At 38.6% G+C, this 13,020-nt stretch overlaps 1 protein-coding gene across 6 annotated transcripts in view; it reads right to left on the reverse strand.

The window, feature by feature from the left end:
• The window catches only part of c2cd5 (C2 calcium dependent domain containing 5), a 49,685-nt gene that overhangs the window by 25,750 nt on the left and 10,915 nt on the right, over positions 1 to 13,020 (reverse strand). For all 6 annotated transcript variants that reach the window (XM_084410084.1, XM_084410085.1, XM_084410082.1 and 3 more), the window contains exons 8-10: positions 11,868 to 12,022; positions 7,238 to 7,326; positions 6,139 to 6,247 (exon numbers count right to left, since the gene is read on the reverse strand). In XM_084410084.1, coding sequence (XP_084266210.1) covers positions 6,139 to 6,247; positions 7,238 to 7,326; positions 11,868 to 12,022 — 353 coding nt within the window. The remainder of the gene's footprint in view (positions 1 to 6,138; positions 6,248 to 7,237; positions 7,327 to 11,867; positions 12,023 to 13,020) is intronic.

Here is a 13,020-nt window from a genome sequence, read left to right on the forward strand (position 1 = left end):
TGTTCAAAATACTTAGTTTTGAGTTTTATATTGTGTAACTTAGGTCTCCTGCTAACTGGCTAACTGAAATACTTCTGCTAATCAGTTGTGGACCACGATAACCTATAACTGTGTCTGTTAATGCAGATTGTCTGTCATTCTCACTACTTTGAGGAAATATTTGTTTGACCAACGTTTATGTTACATCAGATCATTCACTCTAGAGCTTGGCTAATGTATATTGTATACATGGACTGTTATTGATACAGTTTCCACGTGTTCACCGCAATATATTAGAAAAATACTCGTTTAGTACAAGTAAAATAATCAGTTTGTTGATGGACATGCACTTGTTAATGCTGATGGTGAGGAATTACAGTTGCAACATCTCATACAATGTACCTCAAACCGAGTAGTGTATCACTGAGAAACACTGAGTCCTACTCGAGTCGTCCTTGCGATGGAGGTTCGGGTTGAATAACTAGTTCTTCCAATGTTTCATCATCGGACTCGCGCGCGTATTGATATGGTAAAATCAACGTCATTGTTCATTACTGTGTTTAGTTTACGGTGTAGGAAGCCTCAGGACACGCAGAGCGGACGTTGTTATGGCAATGGGCGGTTTTGTTTTCGACGCGCTGTACGCGTTAGGGCCAATCACAACAGACTGAGCTGTCTGGCCAATCAGAGCAGAGTATATCGCGGAAAGGCGGGATTTAGAGAGATTGATTCATTTGACGAGTCGTTTGAGAGTCATTGAAAATGTGATGATGTGCAAAGGTATATTATGAGGAAATTAAACAGTTTTTTCTTTTACCTTTGATGCATGTAAACATGTTGTAGGAGACTCCACAACAACATTAGGAAACTTTAAAATAGCATAATAGGGGCCCTTTAATCAAACAAGTCAAAGAAAAAACGCTCATGGCTCTTGACTGAACAGCTTTTGTAACTTTAATAATGATTCAGCTATATTTAATTTATACAGTGAATATTATGCAAAGTTATTTTACATTTGATTACTTTATTCAATTTCTGTACATGAAAACTACTGCCTAGAAATCTAGACGCACCCTAGCGGCAGCAGAATTTATTTTGCTTCCAGGGTAGTCTAGCAACTCTCCGTTGACTTTCGAGCTGGAAAAAAACAAACTCTGGTCAGGCCAATCACATCGTGTATAGAGTCGGTGGGCGGGCTTAACATAATGACGACAGAGTTGTGACGGTTCCGTGTGAATTCCCTGCTACTTGAAAACAAAGAATGGCTGATGACGAACAGCGGTCTTTCGAATTGGCTTTGGCTGCGACTTTGGAGGACTTGGAGTAAAACTTTTCTTTTTCTGAAAAGAACAAAGAACAGCACTTAAGTCATTCTTAAAAAAGGAAGATGTGTTCGTAGTTTTGCCGGCCAGATATGGCAAAAGTTGAATCTATCAACTAACGTTAGCTCCGCTGTTGGGAAAACGCTCTGATTGGTTGAAGCGCTGTCCTATTGCGTGCAGAGGGAATTTGAAAGACAGCCGTTTATCCCGCCCCTTGGATTGAGCCATGTCTATGGAGAGTTGCCAGACCTAACATCTTGATGTAGGTCTGGCTTGCTAGGCTAACTGTTAGACCAAACTAAAAAACCTGAAGAGCAGAGTTTATTTAATTTAGTTTGTTCTATTGTATTTATTTGTGCTATTGCTCGTAATTTGATTATTTGTTCTTATTTTATTACTGACTGTTTACTTGTCTTTAACAATATTTTAAATTTAAGTTAGGCTAGTAGGTTTTGGTGCCATAACCTTACATGGGTCAAAAACACAGAAAATAATAACTAGGCCTATTTTATTTTATTTTTAAGTTCCTATAACTACACAGTGCGAAACCTACTGCAATATGTCTTTATATGCCAAGTTTGAAGGATTTTCAGCGAATTCTGGTTACTATTTAATTTTAAGGAGAGCATGGACATTCGGCTGGACAACTCTTTTGGTGTTCCTCAGAAGAAAGAAAATCATATGTGTTTGAAAAACAGGGTGAGTAAATAATGACAGAATTTTCATTATTGGGTAATCTATCAATTTAAGACACAATACTACATAGAACCTGATAATATTCAATCATTAGATAATTACATAACAGCTGAGCTGCCAGGGGCTGCGTATAAGTGTGTGTGTGTGTGTGTGTGTGTGTGTGTGTGTGTGTGTGTGTGTGTGTGTGTGTGTGTGTGTGTGTGTGTGTGTGTGTAAAGCAGGACTGAGGGTAGGGTAGTACCTGCAGTGAAACTATTCCAGTCTAGCAGTTTGTATGATCTGGTGTTACCCAAGGCTGAGCCAAATCGCCACATTAGTAGATCGGTTAAAAGAGTGGAGAGAAAAAGAGAGAAAGAAAGAGAGAGAGATAGAGATAGATAGATAGATAGATAGAGAGAGAGAGAGAGAGAGAGAGAGAGAGAGAGAGAGAGAGAGAGAGAGAGAGAGAGAGAGAGAGAGAGAGCAGAAAAGAAAAGAAAAAGAAAACCAAACACCAACTACAAACAAGAACACAACACTGGACAACACCACTCCACAGGAACTGCAAAGTCAGACAAAAGTTATCTGAGAGGGTGGCCACGAGAACGAGAGCAAGAGAGAAGAGATGGACAGAATCACAGAGAGGAATAATATAGAGAATCAAGGGAAAAAGAGGTGAAGGAAGGAAAAGAGAGAGAGAGAGAGAGGGAGAGAGAGAGAGAGAGAGGGAGAGAGAGAGAGAGAGAGAGAGAGAGAGAGAGAGAGAGAGAGAGAAGCATGCAGCAGCAGCACTATGTCAGAGGCTCTAAATCAGCACATCTACCATAAAAACTACATGAGCAGCTCCTTCAACCAAACCATGCTTTAATTAATGCGCACACACACACACACAGTTAAAACTTTCATACACAGATGTAGTTGTAGATGCATTTCAGTTGTATTTTGTTAAATGAAAATTGTGGGTGTTTGTGTGTATGCAGTCATCTATACGTTATAATTAACAAAATAAAGCAACAGATACCCTTCTGCACTCTAGAGCTTAATTAAAGTTTTCTGCCTTTTAATTACACTCCACTAACAAAATAACAGTTTCTCTGTATGATGCCTAATTTGGAAACACGTCAGCATTTGAAATGTAAATTAGTAGGTAATGGCTCAGCTTGGTTAGCTTGAAGCTTGAATACATGCATGTTTTAAACAAATGCGATCAGAGATCACTGCAGTGGGCAGCCTTACAAAAGGAGACAAAAGGTACGGTCATACTGATGATAGAATGAATGAGAATTATGCCATAAAAAAAAAAAAAAAAAATGGGTAGATAAAAAAAAAAGGAAAAAAAGGGGATTATATACACAAAGTATCATGCAACAAGGATGTAAAAATTCGCCCTGACAAGAATAAAAAATGTTATGCAGTGCACCATGAATTAAATATGATTATTTTGGTCTGATTCATAATTATGCACTGGAGAACAGCACTACAAACTCTCTGAAGTCTATAGACATGGTGGTACAAAATGGTGGTACACAATTGTAAATTCAGATAGCATTTGCGTTTTCTACAGCTGTGATTAAAGTGCCCATGAGAACGCAGAGAACCTTGCCAGAACCTTCCTTCAGAGATGGAAATTGAAATATTTTACAAAACAATAATTCGAATTTTTAAATTGCATCAATGCCAATATTTACATCCTCTATAATGCAATGTTAGTACAGATTAGAAAGGGCATGTGCAGGTTTACAAAAAGTAATTCTTTGTGCATGTGAAAAAATGCAACAGGCAAAAATAATGTTCAGGGGAGATGGATGTCTCAAAATCTTCTATAAGCAAAGAAGAGTAACAGAGCATTATATGCTGGACAGGGCCTGAATTTCGGCATGGGATTGCGGGTAGTCTTACTCGTTCCCACAGGTTTCACGCTCACAGCGCGGGAACTTCCCGTAAGGTTAGATGAGTAAATTAATCCACACTGAATATCAGATCAAATCAATGATTCAGCAGTTTGGCGTCTTCTTCCTCACCCTCGCTCGCTCTCTCGGTCACTCTGTATCTTATGAGGGGCAAGCCGCTTCACATAAGCACACTGGGTCTGCACTACAAGCCAGCTCCAAGGTGCGATACAACATTTTAGCTCGCATTTCGGGATAGTCGGAATTATTACTTGCCCACATCACATTTTGCCAATTTAAACATTCAAGCGATTTTAAAGTTTTCGGTACTTGTACACTCTCTGAGAGTTGCATCCAAAGTGCGCCCACATAAAGTACTTTTTCGAAGCTTTTTGCACTTAAATGACCAAATACACACAAAAATGATGTCAAGATGCCTGTCTTGGTGACCATCCATGTAAACAAAGTCGGTTATGTCTTCAGTGAACGTGAACAGTTGAGAAAGAAAACGTGTAACAGTACATTGGATCTGTGCATTTGAGTGAAGCAAGCAAATAAACCTGCTGCTGTCTGTCATTAATGCTAATCAAACAACAAAAGGCAGAGAAAATCATACTGCTCTTGACTGAATAACTTTTGTTACTTTAAATTTAAGGATTAATCAGTATTTAAGTTTACAGTGAAGACTATACAGTGGTATTTTACATTTAATTACTTTATTCAATTTCTTTAGCATTTCTGTACCTGAATACTAACGTTAGACCTACCTAAAAAAAACGTTCTTTATCCTTATTCTATTCTATTGTATTTATTTGTGCTACAGCTTGTGATTTATTTGTTCTTATTGTACTGTTAACTGACTGTTTGTAAAACCAAGCTTACTTGTGCTGTGTGTAAGCTATTGCGTGAAAAATGTACCTCCTTGTAAAAACACAAATACATTTAGGATTTAGATGAAATAATTGTAATTAAAAATCAAATTAAACAATCCCCCCCATAAGTCACCTAAGGGGGGAATTCCCCCCATTTTCCAAAACGAAATTCAGGCCCAGCTAGAGAGGACAAACGTAAGGCCAAGAAAATGGTGCACGTGATGCAGAACATATACTGTACAACGAACTGAAATTGTAAATACAACGAAAGCCATGCACACAACATGCACACTTCCAAACTGCCTCACGAATACACCTGCTGTATGTGTTCTTACTAGGGCTGGGTACTAACACAAATTTCACAATTCAATTTCAATTCACAAGCTTGTGATTCGATTCTGATCTCGATTCGATTTCACTTTATATTAATTTATTTGGATATAGATCAGGTTCAGTATAAATGTCAATTGTTCTCAAGGAAAATTCTCTCAACTAATGCAGTAAACTATACAGGAAACCTGGTACATTAATATTAAAGGTTAAAATTAATAACTGATTTGTAACGTATATATTCAAATAACTTATAAATAACGTATTTAACAAATAAATAACGTATTTATTCAAACATACATAGTATGTTTTATATATATATATATATATATATATATATATATATATATATATATATATATGTGTGTGTAATATAGTGTATATAATAAGTAAAATGCTCCTGTCCAGAGCTATTTTTTTCTAGCTGACTAACAAACTATGGACACTGAATGGCTTTTTTGAGGTAAATGCTACATTACAAGACATATTGTTTGTTGTTTTATAGACATCTTTCCACGGTTGAAACACTGAGTGATGCAATATTACAGTGAGTTGCACTGTATTTTTTCAACAAGCCTTCTGTGTTTATTTCATGCTGTGGGCTAACTAGTAGTAAAGAGGAAGAGACGACTGGTTCACTTAAGCTCTGCTGAGTCACTTCACTTAAACTGAGGCGGCTATGGCAATCTGTCACATTAAAGCGCACCAAAGTGGTATTTATTGTTTGAATTTTGTAATTAAATTGACAGAATTTGAAAACTGAGACGGTCTCATATCAAAGTAAAACACAAAGCCTATTGCGATTTATTGGATGGGAGGTGTGCTACAAATAATGTTTAGTGAAGATTTGTTCACGCATAAACTGAAAACAGCATAGACTAAAAAGACTGATTCTAGGGGACTCAAGCATCAATATTGGCTAATCGATTAAAATCGAGAAATCAATATTCTCAACCCAGCCCTAGTACTTACTACAGTAAAGTTTTGTTGTTTGAAATTATATTAATGTATCATATATTTGGTGTGTTGCAGGTATTTATGTTTGTGCCTGTGTAATACGAGCCATCTTACCTGGGTTGTGAATTCGATCCAGAAGCTTTACTGAGCGTGCACTGACTACGCCCCCCAAATGGAGGAGAAATCCAGGTGGGAAGGAGGTCAACGTGAAGAAAGGGTATTCCTGAAACACACAGAACGGTGATGGAGGGTTCATACAGAACGGACCCAGGTGACCCACTGGCATTCTAGCAAATGTCGGGTGAACGGGTGAACTTCTGTAATGAAATCTTCACACACAACTGAAGATTTTTTACAGCACAGAAATTGAAACCTGCGGGTCGTGCCATTACATTGTCGATATTTAGAAATTACAACACAAGACTCATGCAGAGATACAGAGATTCTAACACTTTAGGCTGTTTAACTGGGTAACAACTCTGCGCAGTGCAATACATCAGGACTTTCAGTAGATGTAAGTGGTTTAAACAGTGGTCCTCAGTTTAGATGCATATAAACGCATATGGAGGCCCTTATATTTACTTAACTTACGTACCACTCAAATGCATAATGAATATTCAAGTCCTGATAAAAAGCCTGAACAAAATTGTTACCAGCACCTGTTTTTTTTTCCTCATCCATATGAGTGTAAAGACACAGGCTTCAAAAACTCTGGCTCTTCATTTAGGCTACATTAATCATTATTTCACAAGACATTTAACCCCTGGAACAAAACCAGACAAAGATTACAGCAAAACTGTGACATACAAGTAAACATGAGAGCTTCCTAGCACCTGTCAGAGGTTCTAGAACATTCTCCATGTAAATGGGTGCATAACCACATAACGCCCAAACCAATTGTCACAATACTAATGTGCCATTGGTTTGATAATGATGTCAATAGGACAGTAGAAGAGATGCAGGTCTTCCAGTTCAAAGTTCTCAAACAGGGAGGAGTATGGGAAACAAGATAAACGAAAGATTCTACAACCAGAAACATTCGCCATGCCCTCTCCAGACATACCCCTGTCCTAACAAATGCTTCAGAGGATGATGAAACCCCCTGGAATCCAAGTGAGAGAGCGAAAGATTGGAGAAACATAACTCTCATAATCACCAGTCTTTTGTGATCGTGAATATATAAATACATGTGAATATATTGTCTTTGTCTTACTCTCTGCTCCAGCGCTGATTGGGTCTGCTGCCTCAGAAGAGCTTTAAGAGGCCCCGCCTCCTTCCCTGCACTGCCGCCACTTCCCATTCCTGTTGGTGAAGAGAGCGCAATTCAGGGGAAATGAAAGATGGCAAACAATACTTCACTTCAAAACCAAATAAACAATGTTACAATATCTCATGCACTCACATACTGTACATTCACCTCTTCTGTGTGACTATGACTGTTTACATGCAGAAAAATAATCTTATATGAATTAAAATAGCATTTATTAGTAATTCTAGTAATATTATTCTGAATTCTTGTCATGTAAACAACTTACTCGTTTATATCTGTATATGTTATTTAAAAGAGGAAACATTTTTCAAGCGAAAAGGAAATTGATATAGAAAAGAGCCTCATGGCCTACATTTAATTATTTATTTAACTCTTGTGTGCTGTTGTCAAAGTAGGAAAAGAACATGCATACAGGAATATTCCAATTGCTGTGGAGCATATATAACTTTTTTTATATAATAACCTATTTTTATTTATAAAGGCTTGACCAGAATACCTGAATAAAGAAATTATGTGCATGCAAAAATAGTTAAACACTACCGTTCAAAAGTTTTGGAATCGACAAGATTTTAGAAAAAAGTATTTTATGGTCACCAAGATTGCATTTATTTAATAAAATAAAATACAGTACAACAGTAATATTGTGAAATGTTACAATTTCAAACTGTTTTCTATTGTATTATATTTTAAAATGTGATTTATTCCTGTGACGTTAAAGCAGTCCAGTCTTCAGTGTCACATGATCCTTCAGAAATCATTTTAATATGCTGATTTTCTGCTCAAGAAACATTCATATAAATATAATTTCTTTAAATAAATAAATAAATTCGTACTGACCCCAAACTTTTGAACGGTGGTATAATTCATTTGGTGCACATAGCCTTGATAGCCAATTAGTGACTTTCAACACTCTACTGGGTAGAGCAGCGGTCTAATATAAAGAATTGAATATGTTCCCATCCATTTTGAAAACACAAGACAAACTTTACATTCTAAAAATGTAATAATTACATTAGTTGGATTAGCACTTAAAGAAACAAATATGAACCCATAGAAAACATTCAGAGACTCTTAAGACATTTAAGATACAACATTCATCACAAGCAGTTTCAACTCATTCACTAGCTGGGAAACTTTATCTAGTCATCACATTTGGACAGATTAAAACAATTAACAAACAGTTTCAGACACACAAGCTCAGAGCCCAGGCACTAGGAAATTAGATTTTATGGAACCAGACAGATGACTGAGGGCCAGTGGTTTGCTTTTCTTGTTTGCTCTTCCATTGGCGGAGGAATCTAACTTCCAGTCAGGCTGAAAAAACATGCAAGTGGGGTTTTGTTAAATCAGAGTGCTCAAAAGAAATGAAACCACACTGCTCTATCATAAGCACTCAGAGTGCGTTTGTGGAAAATGTGGGCAAATGAGCGACAGGCATGTTATTCTGCCAGGGGGCAGCACAGCGGTTGGTGTGGTCACACTGGATGCAATCCCTGCACCAAGGGTCAAAGGCCATAGGGGCAGCGGTGAGTGTGTCCTACCAGAGGCCGCCAGCAGCAGTTCCTCACTGAAAGACACGCTCTTTCTCAGCATGGCTGTGTCTGATTGGCTGACATGGAGTGGGGGAGGAGCTGAACTCCAGGAAGCCATCCCTGGCCGAAAGTGATGGGGCAGATGGATAGAGGGGAGGGAAGATGATTCAGACTCAAGGGCGGGAGTACTGGGAGACAGAAATATCCTCGCTGACAGAAAGAATGAGAGAGAAGGAGAGTTTGGGGAGGATGGTATGAAGACATCACATGAGAAAAAAATTAGGGGGGTGGGTGACTGAAATGTAAAAAGAAAGAGGAACTCAGAAAGAAAGGGATGCAAACTGATGAGAGATCAAAAATAAAATAAAAAAAAAGGTCAGAAAGTCACAGGTTTCCCAGGGTTTTATTTCCAGCAGGTTGTTTTTGACGGTAGACACTGTATACAGTTCATCCAAAACTGAAACTTCTGTCAGAATGACTTTTGTAGTCCCTTTCAGATTTTTGACTTGACTTCGACTACCTCTGTGAATTATCATTATTCGGTTTACTCCTCATACAAAGCTGTCTCATCTCTTGAGAAGACTTTGATTAGTCATATGGACTACAAAAATTATGCTTTTATGTTTTCTAATGGTGATTTTCTTTTTAGCTTGACAGACATGGTCACTATAAACCAGTGGTTCTCAATTCCAGTCCTCGGGACCCCTTGCTCTGCACATTTTGTATGTCTCTCTTATCTGACACACTCAGTTCAGTTCATGGAGTCTCTCCTAATGAGCTGATGATCTGGTTCAGGTGTGCTAAATAAGGGAGACATACAAAATGTGCAGAGCAGCGGGTCCTGAGGACTGGAATTGAGAACCACTGCTATAAACTAATGTTGTATGGAAACATAGAACGACATGAGGGTGAGAATATAACATTTTCATATGTGGGTAAATATGAAGTTCAAACCTTTTTATTTCAAAATGTAGAAAATATAATTCTACACTTTAGGTAAATCTGCTTAAAGAGATTCTTGCATTTCATATGAAAACACTAAAAGACAAGGATACAGCAACATTTCATAAATTACAATGTTTTTTATGTAAAACTTATAAAGGATGAACAACAGAGGAGAGAAAATGATGAAGATAAAATATACACAATATTTATAATGTACTGTGCCCTTTTGTTTCTTGTGCACATTAACAAGTCATTGTTTGCTTTCACAGGATGCTTAAAGTGATTTAAGAGGAAAAGTTTGAAAAACTTTATAGTCATTTTACAATAAAAAATGAAAAGATAGTGTTGAATGAATTTAGATCATCAGGTTTCTGTAAATTAGGGTGTCTGCAAGGAAAAGCTGCACCTTATCGTTGGTTTTCAAAAAGTCTCTTATTTAAGTTGTGAAACCTTCAGAAAAACACTCAGCACATTTACGCAGACTATCTGTGCGGGGTCAGCCCTATGTTCCCACATTTCTACGATTTTTTTTTTTTTTTTACGATTTGTCTAAACCCCAGTTACGGGTAGGTTTAGGGGTGGGGTCAGGGGTAGGCCATTTGTGGGAACATAGGGATGATCCCATCTGTGCTACTGCTAGCATTGTTGTAATCAAGCACATGATCTCCCAATTATCTACTTCACAAAATATCTCTCTTCAGAGGCCTCATGTTAAAGCGAAAGTCCATCCAAAAATTCTAATTCTGTCATCATTTAAGGTCCCGATATACTCACGGCAAAGTTACTTTTCGTTCTTCGTTTAGGGGTAAAATGAAGTTCGAAATACGTGACCAGCGATATACTGTTAGTGGACATCCGACACCGCCTAGATTGCTGAGAGCTGAGTTAACATGAATATGCAAATATGTGCTGCACACTTTCCTCTCAATAACAAAATAAACACAGCAAAATTTAGAAAACGGCAAGCATTTTTTTAATAAAGCATAAGAAAAGCACCTGATCATATCGACATGGATATGTTTGCACGAGCTCTGCAATTCGGCACTCTAGTAAAGTTACGTGATGTTATTTATATAGCACTTTATACAATAGATTGCTTAAAATCAAGCAGCTTTATCATTTTAAACATGAAAAACAGTGTAAGTGTCTCGTTTCATCAGAAATACAACATTTTCTACTATAAAGCAGCTCTCCAATATGTTCATGTTTTCACTCACGGACGTCTGACCTCGACCAACTGAACAGGCCAAATGAACTAGAAAAGATTTCAGCGTGAAAGAAGGCGGAGCCTACGCGCACACCTACCTATTACGTAATCGCCACTGACCAATGGTAGTACAAATGTGTTTTGCAGCCGGAGTTTCAAACTCCCAAAACGAACTTTGTTTCGGCCTGATTATGTTCGAAATGACGTCACATCAGTTCATTCTTCTTTTTCGAATTAAATATATCGAATTACTTTCTTCTGCGGAACACAAAGGAAGATATTATGAAGAATGTTGGGAAGCAAAACAACATTGGACCCCATTTATTTCCATAGTATGGACAAAAATTCTCAAAATATCTTTTTTTTGTGTTACACGGAGGAAATAATGTCATACAGGTTTGGAACAATATGAGGGTGAGTAAATGACAGAACTTTAATTTTTGGTTGACCTATCACTTTTAAAATGTAACCTTACTGTAAAAATATAAGCTCCTTGGTTCAGCATGAAACAAATAATTAGTGACCTATTTTGTATACCAAACCAAGGATTTAGCATAAAGGTGAGCAGGTTGCATCCACGGAAAGATACAAAATATATAATTTCTTTTACTTCCAAATGTACAAAATACGAGATCACAGCCTAGAGTCAAATAAAAATAAACATTTCACACATGCAGATAAAGAAATAATGGAGGGACAACACAACAAACATAAATTAAATAAACTAAACAAAATATGCAGAGACACTGTGCCCTACACCCTCTGCCTCTAGGCCTTGATACTGGGATCAGCACACTGATAAGAGATTAAAATCAAGGCCCATAGAGAGAGAAAGAGAGAGAGAGTGTCTGGCAGAGTGCCTGAGGTCAGGTGGGGACGGGTATCTTACCGGTTTTGGGGGTTAAGCTGAGCTCTGTGTCAGAGGAGGAGGACTGGCGACTGTAGGACTTGGAGGGGGAGAAGGAGGAGAAGGTTTGTGCTCTCAGAGGGGTGGGGGGTCCTGAGGACAACGGGACGCCTGGACCCTCCTCCCCAAAACCTGGCCTGTCAGAGCAAGGAGTAACACACACCATCAACACACACGGACTCACAGGGTCATACATGAGGACTGTGCCCGTGTGCGTATGTTTGAGCTTGTGCATGCGTGTGTGTGTGTTTATGTGTGAAGAAGGAATAGAGGTAGAGAAAGAAAGAAGGAAAAGTGATGACTGCTTGCTGCTGAAAGGGTAGAGCGTGAGGATGTCAAGAAGAGACAGGAAAGCACACGATGTAGTGGGCGGGATAGAAAAAAATAAATGGAAAAAAATCCAACACTGTGAAAACCAAAAAAGAGGCAGAATGCAAATGAGATGAACAAGAAGCGTGTTTCAGCCAACCAAAGCACAACGCTTTGATAACAAGGGTCGACTACTGCCTTTACAAGGCCAAAATGTCAAATTCAACAACCCTGCCTGTGAATAAAAGGTACGCACGCACAACTTAAAAACACAGAAGCTAAACCCACACCTCTGATTGGATAAACTCTGTGAGTGACAGCTGAATGCAGCTCACTGATTGGTCAGAGGTGTTTTAAAGCTGTAAACGAGGTTGCTTTGGCAGCTGAAGGGAGGGGGGGGGTCTGGTGATGTCGTAGCTGTCTGCCAATGAAGAACAAGGGGGTGGTGAGAGGTCCGTGGCGGGGTCATGGGGGTCGTGGGGTACCTGCCTACACTGCCTGGCTCTGGGGGCTTCTGAGCTCCTGTGTCTGGGTTTCATACCGGCGAACAGCAGTGTCGGCACAGACACGGAGAAGCCCTGAGAAAGACGACTGCTCGCACTGTGAACTGGACTGCTGTGTGTGGAACGACATCCGAGAGTGGAAGGAGCAGCCTGCGGAGAGCTACACACACATTCACCCATTTTTCATACATTAAACACACATGCACCCACTGTGTACAGTACAATCACAGAGAACTTGGACGCACACACGTAACATTGACATAACAAAAACATGCACACGCACACATAGGGATGGGAGACAAAAAAAATCTATTCTCTCAGCA

Source organism: Rutilus rutilus (assembly GCF_951802725.1).
Source record: "Rutilus rutilus genome assembly, chromosome: 5".
Taxonomy (NCBI): domain Eukaryota; kingdom Metazoa; phylum Chordata; class Actinopteri; order Cypriniformes; family Leuciscidae; genus Rutilus; species Rutilus rutilus.